General features: G+C 46.7%; 1 protein-coding gene across 1 annotated transcript in view; it reads right to left on the minus strand.

Moving 5' to 3' along the window:
- LOC142584107 (acetylcholinesterase-like) overlaps positions 1-10,676 on the minus strand; it is a 48,813-nt gene extending 38,137 nt beyond the window's left edge. The window contains exons 1-4 of the mRNA XM_075694555.1: positions 10,593-10,676; positions 7,412-7,767; positions 6,475-6,676; positions 3,937-4,186 (exon numbers count right to left, since the gene is read on the minus strand). Of these exons, the coding sequence (XP_075550670.1) occupies positions 3,937-4,186; positions 6,475-6,676; positions 7,412-7,767; positions 10,593-10,676 (892 nt within the window). The remainder of the gene's footprint in view (positions 1-3,936; positions 4,187-6,474; positions 6,677-7,411; positions 7,768-10,592) is intronic.
- Positions 10,677-12,876: the final 2,200 nt, after the last annotated feature.

Here is a 12,876-nt window from a genome sequence, read left to right on the forward strand (position 1 = left end):
TTGTGACCCATGACAATACCCCTTCCGACGCTTGTAATGCTTCACCGCAATACTTTTGCGTGTGATTCACCACGTATCATTTAAGTAATGAGGCGAAGCTGACTTTTAGAAACCGGCGTTATCCAACGCACCGTGCTTTCCGAGCTTCGAAGCCAATTGCGAGGACCACAAAGGCGCAGTCGGTGCCATTGCTGACAGCAGCGAATTCTTTCAACGAAAAACACGGCACCCAACGGCAAGAAGCTTAATAGCTAACGTCGAAGCAGCTAGGTCTAGCGTTGCCGCAGTGCACGGCTGTTAGTGGAACTGCGTGCGAGAGCGCCGGTTAGAGGCGGCGAGGTAATCAAAACGGCAGCGGCGGTGGCTTTGATTAATGCCGTTTCGGACCTGCGGTCACGGCAAAAAAGTCCGAAATATCGGAGGGCGAAGGGTTCTTGCGTCCGAAATTTCAGACGTTCCGATATATTGACTATATGGGGAACGTGGTGCTGCCGCGAAGCCGTCCCAATTATCGGGCATCCGGAAAGTCGGTCATTGACTGTACACTGGAAACTCCTCCAGCCGACGACAGGGCGTCAAATACGATTTATTACGATTCCTATCTATTACTCGAGCCAGCATTACCGCGACTTTCCACCCTTTCAACAAAATTACCGCTAATTTTCCCTGATAGAGGCACAATTCCCTGAGTTTTTCCAGACTACTCAAAATCCCTGAGAATTCCCGGTTTTCTCGGTTTTCCCGGTTGATAGACACCCTGCTTTTTTTAGTAATTGTATGTAAAATTAGAAAGTTCTGAAAAACCTTTCATTTCTTATAGAGGCAAGATGCTGAAAACAGCATGTAGAATTCTCAGATCCGTGCATCCTTGCTTTACTTTCGGGAATGACATGCCATCCTCGAGGCAGAGCTTTGTTTTCTGCCCTAGGTCAAGGAATTTAGAGCCAACATGTGAATGTGTCGATATTGCGAAAATCAGAGTAATGGTCACACTAATATTTTTCAACTGCGGCTTCTACAAGTGGCATTTTAGTCACGCCTGGAAATTGCTGCTACAACGTTCATACGTTATACTCCGCTACAGTATACAGCTCTATACGGTAGTTCGGATGCGCGTACACAATATGTTAAAAAAATTAATATTCTAAATAGTGCATTCTTTCATGTCATGCTATTTTGTAAGCTGCAATGAAAAAAAATGTGCGAGAGGACTTGTAATAACTAAAAGCGAGAAGCAAACAGTAGCCTATCTTACCCTTCATCAGCGATCGCAACCTAATTAAAGTGTTGCACGAAAATCTTACAACGCACTACCAGAAAATCTTCATATCATTTTTGTCCCGTGTATTGTTCCGTTACAGTTAATTTACGCGTGACAAACAGCTTCAAACTGCCCTTCTTGTTACCCACAAAATGTGAGCGTATGTTGCTGAAGTTTTGAACAAATGTCGCTATTGATTAGCGTTTCAATTGAGTGTATCTTGAATGAAACTCCTGAAGTATCCTGAAGTATTGAAACTCCTGAAGTATTGAAAATATCCTGAAGTAAAAATTGTGCAGTTAGTGCAAGAAGTTAGCGCATTACACTGAGTAGTGTAATGTTGCCTTGAAACGCATTGCTGCAAATATGAACTTTACTAATCCTTCGTGAGTATACCAGTAACCAAAGACTATACAAACGGCCTATATAACGCACGGGGGCGCTGTAACTGTAACAGGTTGTTTTTTGTTCCATTCGCCAAGGAGCTATTTCTGCCTCCCAAGAGAGTTGCCGCTGAAGAGTATACTACGAAGTAAGACGACAGAAACGCGCATTTTAGGGTGCAGCTCTTAGGCGCCCTTTCCCGAGTTCAGCATCTGTGTGCCTCGGCGTTGTACCTCATAACCGAGCGAAGGAGCACAGTGAAAGTTGAAAACGAACGTGGAGGGCAGCGTGAGATGAAAGAAGAAAGTGCGAGGAGGAAAGTGGAAGAGGAGGCTACAGTGAAAGCATGATGCGGGAAGCGGAGGAGGTGCGAAGGGGAGACGGCCTACGCATGCGCTGAGTTGTCGGCGGCCACGGCATCCGCAGCCCCGCGGGCGATCTCATCTGCGCTTCCGGGGGGGGGGGGAGGTCATGGCGGCGTGAGGTGGGGAGGGCTAAGCTCGTCCCTGCCGTCGGCTGCTGAGATCAGTCCGAGGTACCAGCGTGTGTGACGGGGATCACTGCTCCTGCAAGGGACGATGGCGAACGGCTCGATGTGACACTCCCCTGGGTGTTGTCACCGCTGACATTGGTGGCACGATTTTCCCGCGACAAAGGGCCGCTGTCGTAGTTGGTGGTACTAAAACGTGAGAAGCGTAGTGTCGCGCAAGACTGGTTGTGCGCGAGGATGGCTACAATATGGCGTCAGTAGCGCGCTTCGTTTGTATGGAAACAAAGCGTTGCATGAGTGGAAGTCTGCCAGTGCCGGCTGCTGCGAATCGCGACCGCGCGTAACCCACGCTTAACCCACGCGCTTCCTCTCGCGATCTCCGATTACCGAAGCAGTCTCACCACACTTCCCTCCACTTGCAATGTACCGCATGAAACAGATTCTCCGCGCAAGCTACGCTACTCACTGTTTTCTTTTCGTAATATAAACGGGGTACTTAATAATCATAACACAACATGTTGACATGCGAAATTAAAACACGTATGGAGCACTATGGAGTATCGTAATCGTCGGTAAGTTTTTTGTTTCGTTCAAACTTTTCCCGCCAAGTCATTGATTCTTCTGGCCACACAGATGTCACAACATTTTCTTTCCGACAAACTATTCTCAGGTGTATAGCTGTTGATCTTTTTTCAGCATGTATTCTTATTTTGTGTTCTTTTTTGTTTTAGGCTGGACCTCAACGAATTTTGAACGCAGCCCAAGAACACGCTTTGGGCGGAGCCTCCATATTCGGTGCTTGGTATCATGGAAGCTCAGTGACGATGCATAAATACAGGCCTGCAGGCTCGCGATCACTATGCGGTCATCATCGTGGTGCAAGCACTTAGCCGAAACCATTGCGTTATTCGCCACATATAGGTTCCGTTTGACATCAATTGTCATGGAAGCTGTCATGGAAGAAGGAAATACTCTAGGATGGAGCATTACGTGACGCAGCCGGCCTTCGCAAGCCAACTTTCTGTGCAGCAACCGATTCCGCCTTTTCTGTCTGTAAAGATCAGCCAAACGCGTGATCCTGCGCTCGACGGACTCGGCCCCCTGTGCTTCGATTCCGGCAGGTTTTAATCGACGCACGCTTGTTAAGGTGCTTTGCTAACCGCTATTTGGACATTTTCTCCCGACATGCTTGTGGAACTTCAGTCGCCTATTGCAACCCATATATGTACCATCTTCCTTACAACGCGACGGTGCGGCAGCTGCACGTTACTGTCGATCCTGCCGTCGTATCGGAAGAGCGTGCGCTGAACGTGGCTACAGCACGGCGATGGACGACGATCTTACCGCGGCATGATCGTGTGTGGAACCGACCTTTTTTGGATTAATTTTTGCTAAGCAGTGCTCCGCCAGAGTTTATTGCGTCCTTCATGGAAGCTGCAGTAAGGTGTAGTAGTGGATGTGATTATTCAAAAAGAAAATTGCAATATAATTGCAAATGACAGTAAACTCGTGCGTACTCTGGCCGAAAATAGTTTGACTATGTCGATCATGTTTATGCTAACTGCTGGCCCAATGAAAACATACATTTCCGGTAAAACATGGCTAGCATTCACCTATATATACCCTTTCTTTGTGCTCGTCTTTTTTTTTTTAGTGCTGTTTTGCAGTCATCATGAACATTAGGCTAAACACTCTATGACAGAAGCGTGCCCCAAGCAACTAGACCGGTAACGGACGATCTGCTTCCCTTATCTAATTTTCAGCAGCTTCAGGCCGAAAGCTGATGCCAGGTTGTGTTTACCGGGCGCGTCGGTCGTGTTGTCGGTGAAGAAGCCGAAGAGGCCGAGCCTGTAGTTGGGCACCACAACCACCAGGTTTTTGCGGGCAGCCAGCAACCCGCCGTCTAAGAGCCGCGGCTGGTTGCCGCCGTACTCGAAGTGCAGGCCGTGGAAGAGTACCAGCACGGGCTTGAGGGGGGCTCCTAACGAGGGCGTCCATATGTTGGCGTGTAGGCAGTTCTCGCTCATCCTCGTGAATTCTAGCGCGGGAACCTGCAGTTGGCGCCGAGAGATCTGCCGCACAGTATGCAGGAAACCGAAGACCAAGATACGTAGCAGGCATTGAATTGTGATTACATGTATTTGAGTGATACAGGTCCGCGCACATGATGATCACGCAGAAAGAACACAGAATACAATGTGCTGATCGACACTATGTAATTTATTTCTCGCGCAAGCCGGTTCCGGTGGTGAAATTCTATGGACGGGACGCTAGCGTCGTTTGGTACGTGAACGATTGTAACTTCACGAACCGGTCGCTGTTACACATATTGTTTCATCTCTCTTTGTCATCTTCGTGCATTCTTAATCATTCCTCTCAAGCAATAAGGCCGTCACACGAATTCTGCCGCATTTTTTCATGTTTAGGACTGATTAATTGGCTATGCAGTACGCACAGAGTGTACGTGCTAAAACGAAATGTGATGCGGATATACAGCTTATTTTCGGCACGACGTGCTTCTGTCTCACATCGGGTGCTTTCTCTGCATATTTCAATCTGAGCACCGGACAATATGGAAGGGCGTCAATTCTTCAAACTCCGCCATCTGTTAACATGCAAGCATCGTCACATCATTCATTTAAATCTGACAAAATAGCCTAGGTAGAGTCTGGCCTCACAGAACACCGCTGTTCTTGTAACGAGCTTAGCCAAGAATGGAGGCGAGGCTAGGCAGTGCCTAACATTAGTGCTTTGCGCCTGTTATTGCTAGGTGCTAGAATTTGCATCTATCCCACTTTCCCACAGACACGATCATGTGGTAGCAACCGCGAAACAAATGTCCCAAGCAGTATTGGTCGTTAATAATTATGACTACAAAACCTGACGTTGGGCACACTACTTATAGAAGGCACAAGGCCTGAGCGCTTCGAGCCGTCACGCAAAAGCCTTGTTTGAAATGCTAGCGCTGGTGCCGCGGGATGACGTATCATTTGGAACGTTTTAATGCTCTGCCGTCTAGAAGGTATTCGTGGGAGACTTCGAGCCTGGGCTTGAAAAGATGTGTTTATCTTTACGAAAATAACCCAACAGTACATGCATTGGACAAAGCAAGTGATGTGACAGAGTGAAGTGTCAGGCTCGTCCTGGAAAGTTGTACTACAAGTCAGCTAAGAATAGCGCGTCTCTACAGCTCATTCCTCAGACAATAATTGGAGCAGTAGTCGTCTGCGCACCATCACAAATGCATTAAATCTTTATGAAAGGCACGCGGACGCGGTCACTGAAAGTGGGCGCTAGGAAGGCCGAGCAGTGCTATCAACGCTGTCGCTCTGAAAATGGATCGTGCAACTACACCCCCGAACAGTGTATCACTTTGGTGAAAAAGAAATTCAAAAAATGAATAAGAAGGCATTATTTCTAAATTTTTACTTTCCGACAAGCGAAGATAAAGGTCGAGTGTTGCACATTTTTGTATTACATGGGAAAGTACAGTTCCGTTCAATCTTTTCGTTTTCTTTTTTTTTTCTTTACGTGTCCTGATAAAGCATGCTCTGAATGCAATGTAAAATTCTTTTCGGGAAGGTCACCGCTATTTTTCATTGGTAGATGTGCTTCTATTATGCTTATCAAATTGTTTGTATAGTGTAAATTTAATCAGCCCAATATACCGCGCCTTCTGCCATGTATGTATAACACGTGTATGTACTTGAAAGTGTTGTGTGTAGCTCTGTTGGGACTTTTCCGTGTCGTACTTATAATAAAAAAAAGGTTCGCTTTTTTTAGGCGATATCTTAGCACCATCTATTTTAATGGAAGCCAATTTACATAAAATAGGATTTAGCCTACACAATAACGCTTTCTTCGCTACTCTCTCTTTCAGCACGACGTACACATAGATGGTCAAAAAGCAATCGCACTCCGTTCGCTAATTAACTAGGATTTGTTGACTACCTCTTCTATTATTGCCATTACCACCAATGTAGCAAAATAGCGTTGGAGGAAGACGCCGCACGAGGAAAGCGCAACTTATGGAGTTTTAGAAGAACACCATCTATTGTGGAGATATTCGTCGGCAAAAAAAGTCGTCATTCTTTAGCCCGATACTGAAACTGTGCGCGCGGACAGCGCTGGAACCATCATCGCATCAGCTAAATGTCAGTTTTAGAAAATCGGTTCCATTAAGACAGCTCAGGCGGGTATATTACCTACGGGTGCGTCCTACCACTAGGACATCGCTGTTCAAGTGCGAGACAACACAAAAATAGTGAACGCTCCTCTGCAGTGTAACCTTCCTGTGGGAACACTGTCACCGCAACGCGGGTCCGTGCCCGATGCTTACTGGCGGCTGTAGCTGTGGGCAAACGGGTGCCTGCGTACTCTGCGCTTTGCCGGACTCTCGAAGCGGAACAGGTGGGGCAAACCTTCGATTACCCGACGGATACTCCGCGAATGGCACAGCGCGGAAGCTGAACACCTCCCGTCCTTGAACATGCAGGCGCTCGCCCCAGTACCTTCCCCAAGGTGTCATCACACTCACAGCCCTGCATGGAGGCATATATACATATACAGCAGGTAATGTATATTATGAAAGAACGGGTGCAAAAATCGATTCAGTGTGACTCACGCTAGCCAAAATAAATCCTACTAATCAGCGCAGAAAATGCATCGTTATCCGCGTACTATGCCGTGTACGGCGCGTTTTGAGCGACAATCACCGTTCATTAAATATAGGATTTCTGTTAGAAATAGTGCTCGGATTTTGCGGAAGCGTTCTCACACTTGAAGAGTTTGCAAATACAGATGCTAACCAACGGAATGTTAGTAACTATCATTAAGCAAAGGCATTCGTTCAATTGCAAATATTACCTACGAACGAAAGCTTTCGCAATCCAGCCGCTGGGCCCGTATCTACACAAAAAGCTGTGATACTAGCATTGTCCGTAAGAAAAAAAAATTAGCAAATCCGTATTCTGGACGTGTCATTAGCGAATGCGGTCAGCCAAAGGCAAAGGGCACTTACGGCCGAATAAATGTGAATTCGGCCCCTGATTACGTTTTTTACTGATTTTCACGATCGATATTCATACGTACTACTGACGAACATCAATACTTGCGCTATAATCACTAATAAATCTTTCAATTACCCAAATTTCACCCATTATATTTCTGGAAAGCAGCGAAAAGGATTTATTTCTGGCAGGCAATACGTATATGCTCGCGGCACAATAGCGAGCACGGCCTGCACCCATGCACCATATCGAGCGACGAATACTGACACCCCAGCCTTGCCACCGATTATGAGCAAGGCCACGATGGCAAGGACAACGGCGCAGAAGAAGCAGTACAGGAGCAGGCAGCTCCACGTGCTCTCCTGCTTTCCGCGGTCAAACTGCAGCGTGTGCCGGCCCAAACACTGCTGGAGCATCTCGGACGAGCCCATCTGGCTGGGCCGCGACGGGATCTCCTCGTCGTCGGCTTGGCGCTGCTCGAGGGCCCATCGCGAATACTGACGCGTGGCGGGGGACGCACGGCCACGAGGTGACGTCGAACCACCCGGGGCCGTCAGAGGCGCGCTGCTGCTGCCGTCGGCCGCCGTCTTCCACGAGTCGTGCGTGAGCACGCTCGAGTGCGGCTGCGAGGCACCCAGAAAAAAGCACCGCCTTGCCTTGCTGACACGCGAAATCGGGGTTAATTAATAAATTATCACGTAAGCATCTTAGGGTGTACTTCACACGCATTCCGGGGGATATCTACGTTGCGTATGCGTGCATCTTTGTTTGTGCGTATGTTTGTTTCGCTCTTTGTATGTGTCTAATCGTTTTCCCGCCTGCCTGGGCCTCTGGGTAGTCCGTGGTCTAATGGGCAGCGCACCGGGCTGCTGGTGCTGAGGGAACAGGGTTCGAAACCAGCCACCGTGCCAACTTCGATCACTGAGTATGTGGCATAGTGTAGATACGTGCCGCTCTTCAACGAATCTATTTCACGCCGACAGGGGGTCAATATAGATGCGGGAGTGGGTTGGTGCCGCTGCTTGACCACTCGGTGTGCGCTATCAACGAGCGAATATCAACGAACCTCCTCGATGCCAACTTGCATCACTGGGTATGTGCCAGTAGGCGTGCGGCGCTCTTCAATGAACATCTGTGACGCCAACTTGGGTAACTAAGTATGTGACACTGAGTATGTGCTGCTCTTCAATCAACCTCTCGCTAACTTTAGTCACTGAGTATGTGCCACTGAGTGTGCAGCAAGCGAGGATACAATTCTCGGCGTTCACACTTGTGCAGATAACATAAGAGAATTCTGCAGACTAACTGTAACACTGCTTGTACCAGTCTGCAGAATTCTCTTACGTCATCTGCACAAGTGTGTGTGACGATGTGTTCATGTGCCTGGGATCCTACTTGAAGTAGCCTATGCTTTGATCTTCAAGAATAAACAGTTGGCAGCCTTCGCTCGTGGTGTGTTGTGTGTTTCTTTTGCTTGTCCTTGTTTTTTCGCGCAGTTTAAACCTCCCTTCAAGTAAGAACCAACTAGCCCTCAAGAACGTCCTACTAAAATATCGCATTGAAACGTATGACCATCGGACGTAATGTGTAATAGACGTTCGGAAACTGTCTACAAGTGAAGATTGGTGAACAAGAATAAAAGAAGTGGAGCGACTAAAGAAAATTGAATAGAAGTGGTGCACAACGAACGCACTAACTATACGTAACTTGCTTTTGAGCTCCGCTGACCTTGTATTTGGGAATCACCCAGCAACTAAGCCAACTTCTTCCACAAAGATAAGAAAGGCTTCTTCGAGTAGCTAAGAGTAGCGTTCAGGTCAAAGTGTAATATTGAACGTACTCCATGATGAGCGCAGAAGTATAAAATCTTCGTCCATAAAGAAGATTACAGCGCAAAACATCATACTACCACAATTTCCAAGAGCATTACTTTATAATTCAGCATTTACTCTTCTAAAGTAAACGAAAGACGCGTTGCGTATGTAGCGCGTCCTTCCGCTAAACACTTGCGCGCTACGAGCACTCGTGTTGACTGTTGCCACTGTCGTCTTCAGAGCGTGCCCACACACAGTGGTATACGAGCAGTTTGTACAGTGAACTAATTTTTGACACCACCGGTACTAGTATCTAAAAGGAAAATTAGGGTAGGCTGATTATGTGGCTAAATGTGAAATAAAGATCTGCCCTTTATGTACGCATTTACATTCGACTGTTATGAGCATTAAACAACGAGACCTCTTTTGCATATCGAGTTCGGGATCCCTCGGTATAGCGAGACTTTGTTCTTGGTGGACATGGCATAACGATTCTACTGGGCCTATTGCCAAACATAATACAGCTCGCTAAGCAAAACGGCACGTGATGCGATAGCGTTTACTTATCCGGTGCCTAATTTTCCTCATCTATGGCTGCCAATGATAACCAAGAAATTTCCTTTCGAGAACGGTGCGAAAGTTCGAAGCGACTATAAATGCAGAACAACGTTTCCGCCTTAGCTGTGGCGATTCGATTAAGCCAACAGAGCCTTCGATTTATTCATGATACTTGTGCTTCATAACCATACAAACAAAACATAACTATACATACTGTGTACACCTTTCTGTATAAATCTGGTGACCGCCCCCCCCCCCAGTTGAAAATTATCCATAAATAAATTGCGCAGTCATCGATTTCAAAAAGTATGAACTACAAGATGTTTCCATTTTGTGCCAGGATATTGACATGCCGATCAGCGCTTCTACACGGCAGTGTTTCTTGCGCGTGTTCTCTCCACAAGGGCATACTTGGAATTTCTGAATGACATTGCACTGAATTTTTGAAGTGAGATGCCCTCGAGTGTTCATCTCCCATAATACAAGGTGTCATGTGCGATAAAATGAGTAAAAATATTGGAAAAACTAGGTAGTCTTCAGTAAAACAAAAAAAACATGTATATTTCTTTTCTCTTTCGTCTATCGTGCCTTGCGTTCATTCATAGCTGGCAATAATATTTCGCATTTTAGCTATAACGAGCACACATTCGCCAGTATTTTAAGACTTTAACGTATGTACAAGCGCTGAAGCACAAGAACTTTGCAAGAAAGAGAAAGAAGAACGAGCGATACTCGCATTCAATTGAGCCGTTGTAATTCTTTCACGGCTAGAGTAGCGCGTGGAGATGAAGCCATAATGACAGCGACATGTGTGGACTTGATTAAGACGATGCTCCCTAGCTTTGACCATACCTTGCTGCTGTCCATGTATGAGTCAGCTTTGCTGAGAAGCGGGAAGCATACGGCCAGGCTTCCGCTGTGTCGCTCATGTCGCCTTATCCAGCGCTTCTGCCCTGATTCATCCATATTCAGCAAATTAGCTATGGATTAACCATTCCAATGGTCACGTTATACTAAACTGCATCGTAATATTAGGGATAACCACGCCAATGACGAAGTACGCGTGCATCGCTCACCAGAAGAATATCCATGGACGCAACGGAAAATTTTTCATCGAAGTAGCGAGGAACATCGTGGTACTCCTGATCCTCATGACTCATGCTTCCAGCTTGACCTTGATTTTGCGACAGTGACGTAAATGTTGCTTTTAAGGTTCTCCAAAGCAAGATGGCTCCACCAGCTACTCGGGGTGTCACCGCGCCGGTAACTTCTTCTTCCTCCTTCACTACCTGCGGTGGAACGGTAGTACGGAAATTTGCTGGAGAGCAAGAGGCGCGTAGTAGCCTTTTAAAAAGTTTTTGGCATCTCGGGTCAACTTCGAGATTGTGCAAGGAGCAGCTGGTCGTGACAACCTAGGGTATGATGTTATTCCTGAGCGCGAGCTGTCTCTGTTCAGTGGTAAAGCGAAGCCTCATTGTTCACTGCAACTTCATCCAACAGCCACCGTGGCATCGAGCGCTTAATCGCTTTGCTAAACGAACGGTACGTAACTCCGCGGAAGCTGACGCAGCTGGCGAACAAGCAATGCGTGTAACCATGGTGGTATTGAACTCACCGCATGACGTGAAAACTTAAATGATCCTTCAATAATTCAAGACCTCAACCCAGGCTCAAAGTATTTCAAAGGCTTGAAGTGCGCTGCAGGCTCTAACGAGTGAGCGTGGATGAGCGCACATAACTTTGCTTTATCCGTTCGAGGTTATTTATTTCGAACTTACCACACCCGTTCGAGAAATTCTTGCAAGTGGACGTTCGCCAGAAAACGCTTCAGAGTCGCTCAAGTGAAATCGAAGTTTTCAACGCGGTCCCCATTTATGTTTTAAACCTAACTGCACTCTCAAACCTCGCTCAGAATTCAACTGGGCGTGGTTTATAGGGCCCTTTCTGTTGTTCTTGGCAATCGTAACAAATTCGGGAATTGTGCCAAACGCATGGCAGCGGAGGTCATCGATGAATGAACGAACTGTTTGTCTGTGCGGAAAAGTACATGGCCTTTCTTCCTTTCCCACGCAACGTGAATATGTTGTGCTCCAGCTGCCCGGCTGTTAAGGACACACAAGGATCGTTGACAGCTTTGGCACTAGTAGTTTATTTTAAGGCGAGCGAAATTCAACACTGAAAGAAATACCAACTGTTTGAGGCTGGCAAGAAACATCGACGTGTCCAAAAGTGTAGATATGTTATCATTCGTGTGCTGCGAAGAATTCAAAGAATTGATAGGGCGCTTATTTCTTCCCTCTGGTGATATTATAAGCACTATATATCGGTAAGCGATCATGCGCACAGCTTGCGTGTCAGTCCCAGCCCTGAGCCCATTGTGTAAGCCCAGTAAGACTAGTAAAACTCGTACATAGCCTTATTACTGACATGAACGTAAGTTAGAGTGATGGTTCAAATTGTCCCTTCCCCATCTTTAAAAGGGGTTTAGAACGAACAATTCGGCATATGGACGATGAAAGCCAATCGCACAAAATTTTCTCCTTTCTGTAGGTGCTCATGAAAACACACTGATCTTGTGCGTACTGAATAATGAGAAGTCGCCTGACCTGCATACACCATGTCGCAGCGCAGCAGATGGAGAAATGTAAAAAAAAAAAATGCAGATCCCACGCACTGTGGGAATCGATGTAAGCGAAGCTTTCTATGCTGTTTGCTTTGATTGACGACAATTAGCGGTGATGTTGGCGATGAATCTTTAATTTCTTCAACGTTTAGTCCAACATAAGAGTGGTGAGCTGATGTTAAACGTTACCTTCCGTGCACCACAACTACAGGCGCCGACTACAAGGGCGGGGGGGGGGGGGGCGCTCCGGGGCCCGAGCCCCCTCCGAAGTGCTTTCCTGGGGGGTGGGCTGAGCCCCCCCACCCCGGGCAATTCCAAAGCCCCCCCCCCCCCCAAACACACACACACCTAAAGTGTCATTACCCGAGCTTTTTAACCAACATCATTTGAGGTTTCTTTTGACTTTCCTCGATATTTTCACTGGCAATTCTTCTGGGCTAATAGCTTACTGTATCATTGTTGGCGCGGACGCGCACGGCTTTTAATTCATAACTTCGCTTTATTTCTCCAAATCCTGAGAATAGGAGGATACGCGCATTGGAAGCACTAGCGACGGCTGCCTCATCCGCATTTTCTCATTTGAACATTATTTTAAATTTGCAACTGTAAACACCATGCACATACACAATATCTTTAAATATACACACAGGACAAAGTTTATTATATCTAGGAAAGAGATTGAGGTAGCCAATTAAAATTCATTTCTAAAGTTACAGATAGCCTATGCCTAGAGAATG

The sequence above is a fragment of the Dermacentor variabilis genome, chromosome 1 (assembly GCF_050947875.1).
Source record: "Dermacentor variabilis isolate Ectoservices chromosome 1, ASM5094787v1, whole genome shotgun sequence".
NCBI classification, from domain to species: Eukaryota; Metazoa; Arthropoda; class Arachnida; order Ixodida; family Ixodidae; genus Dermacentor; species Dermacentor variabilis.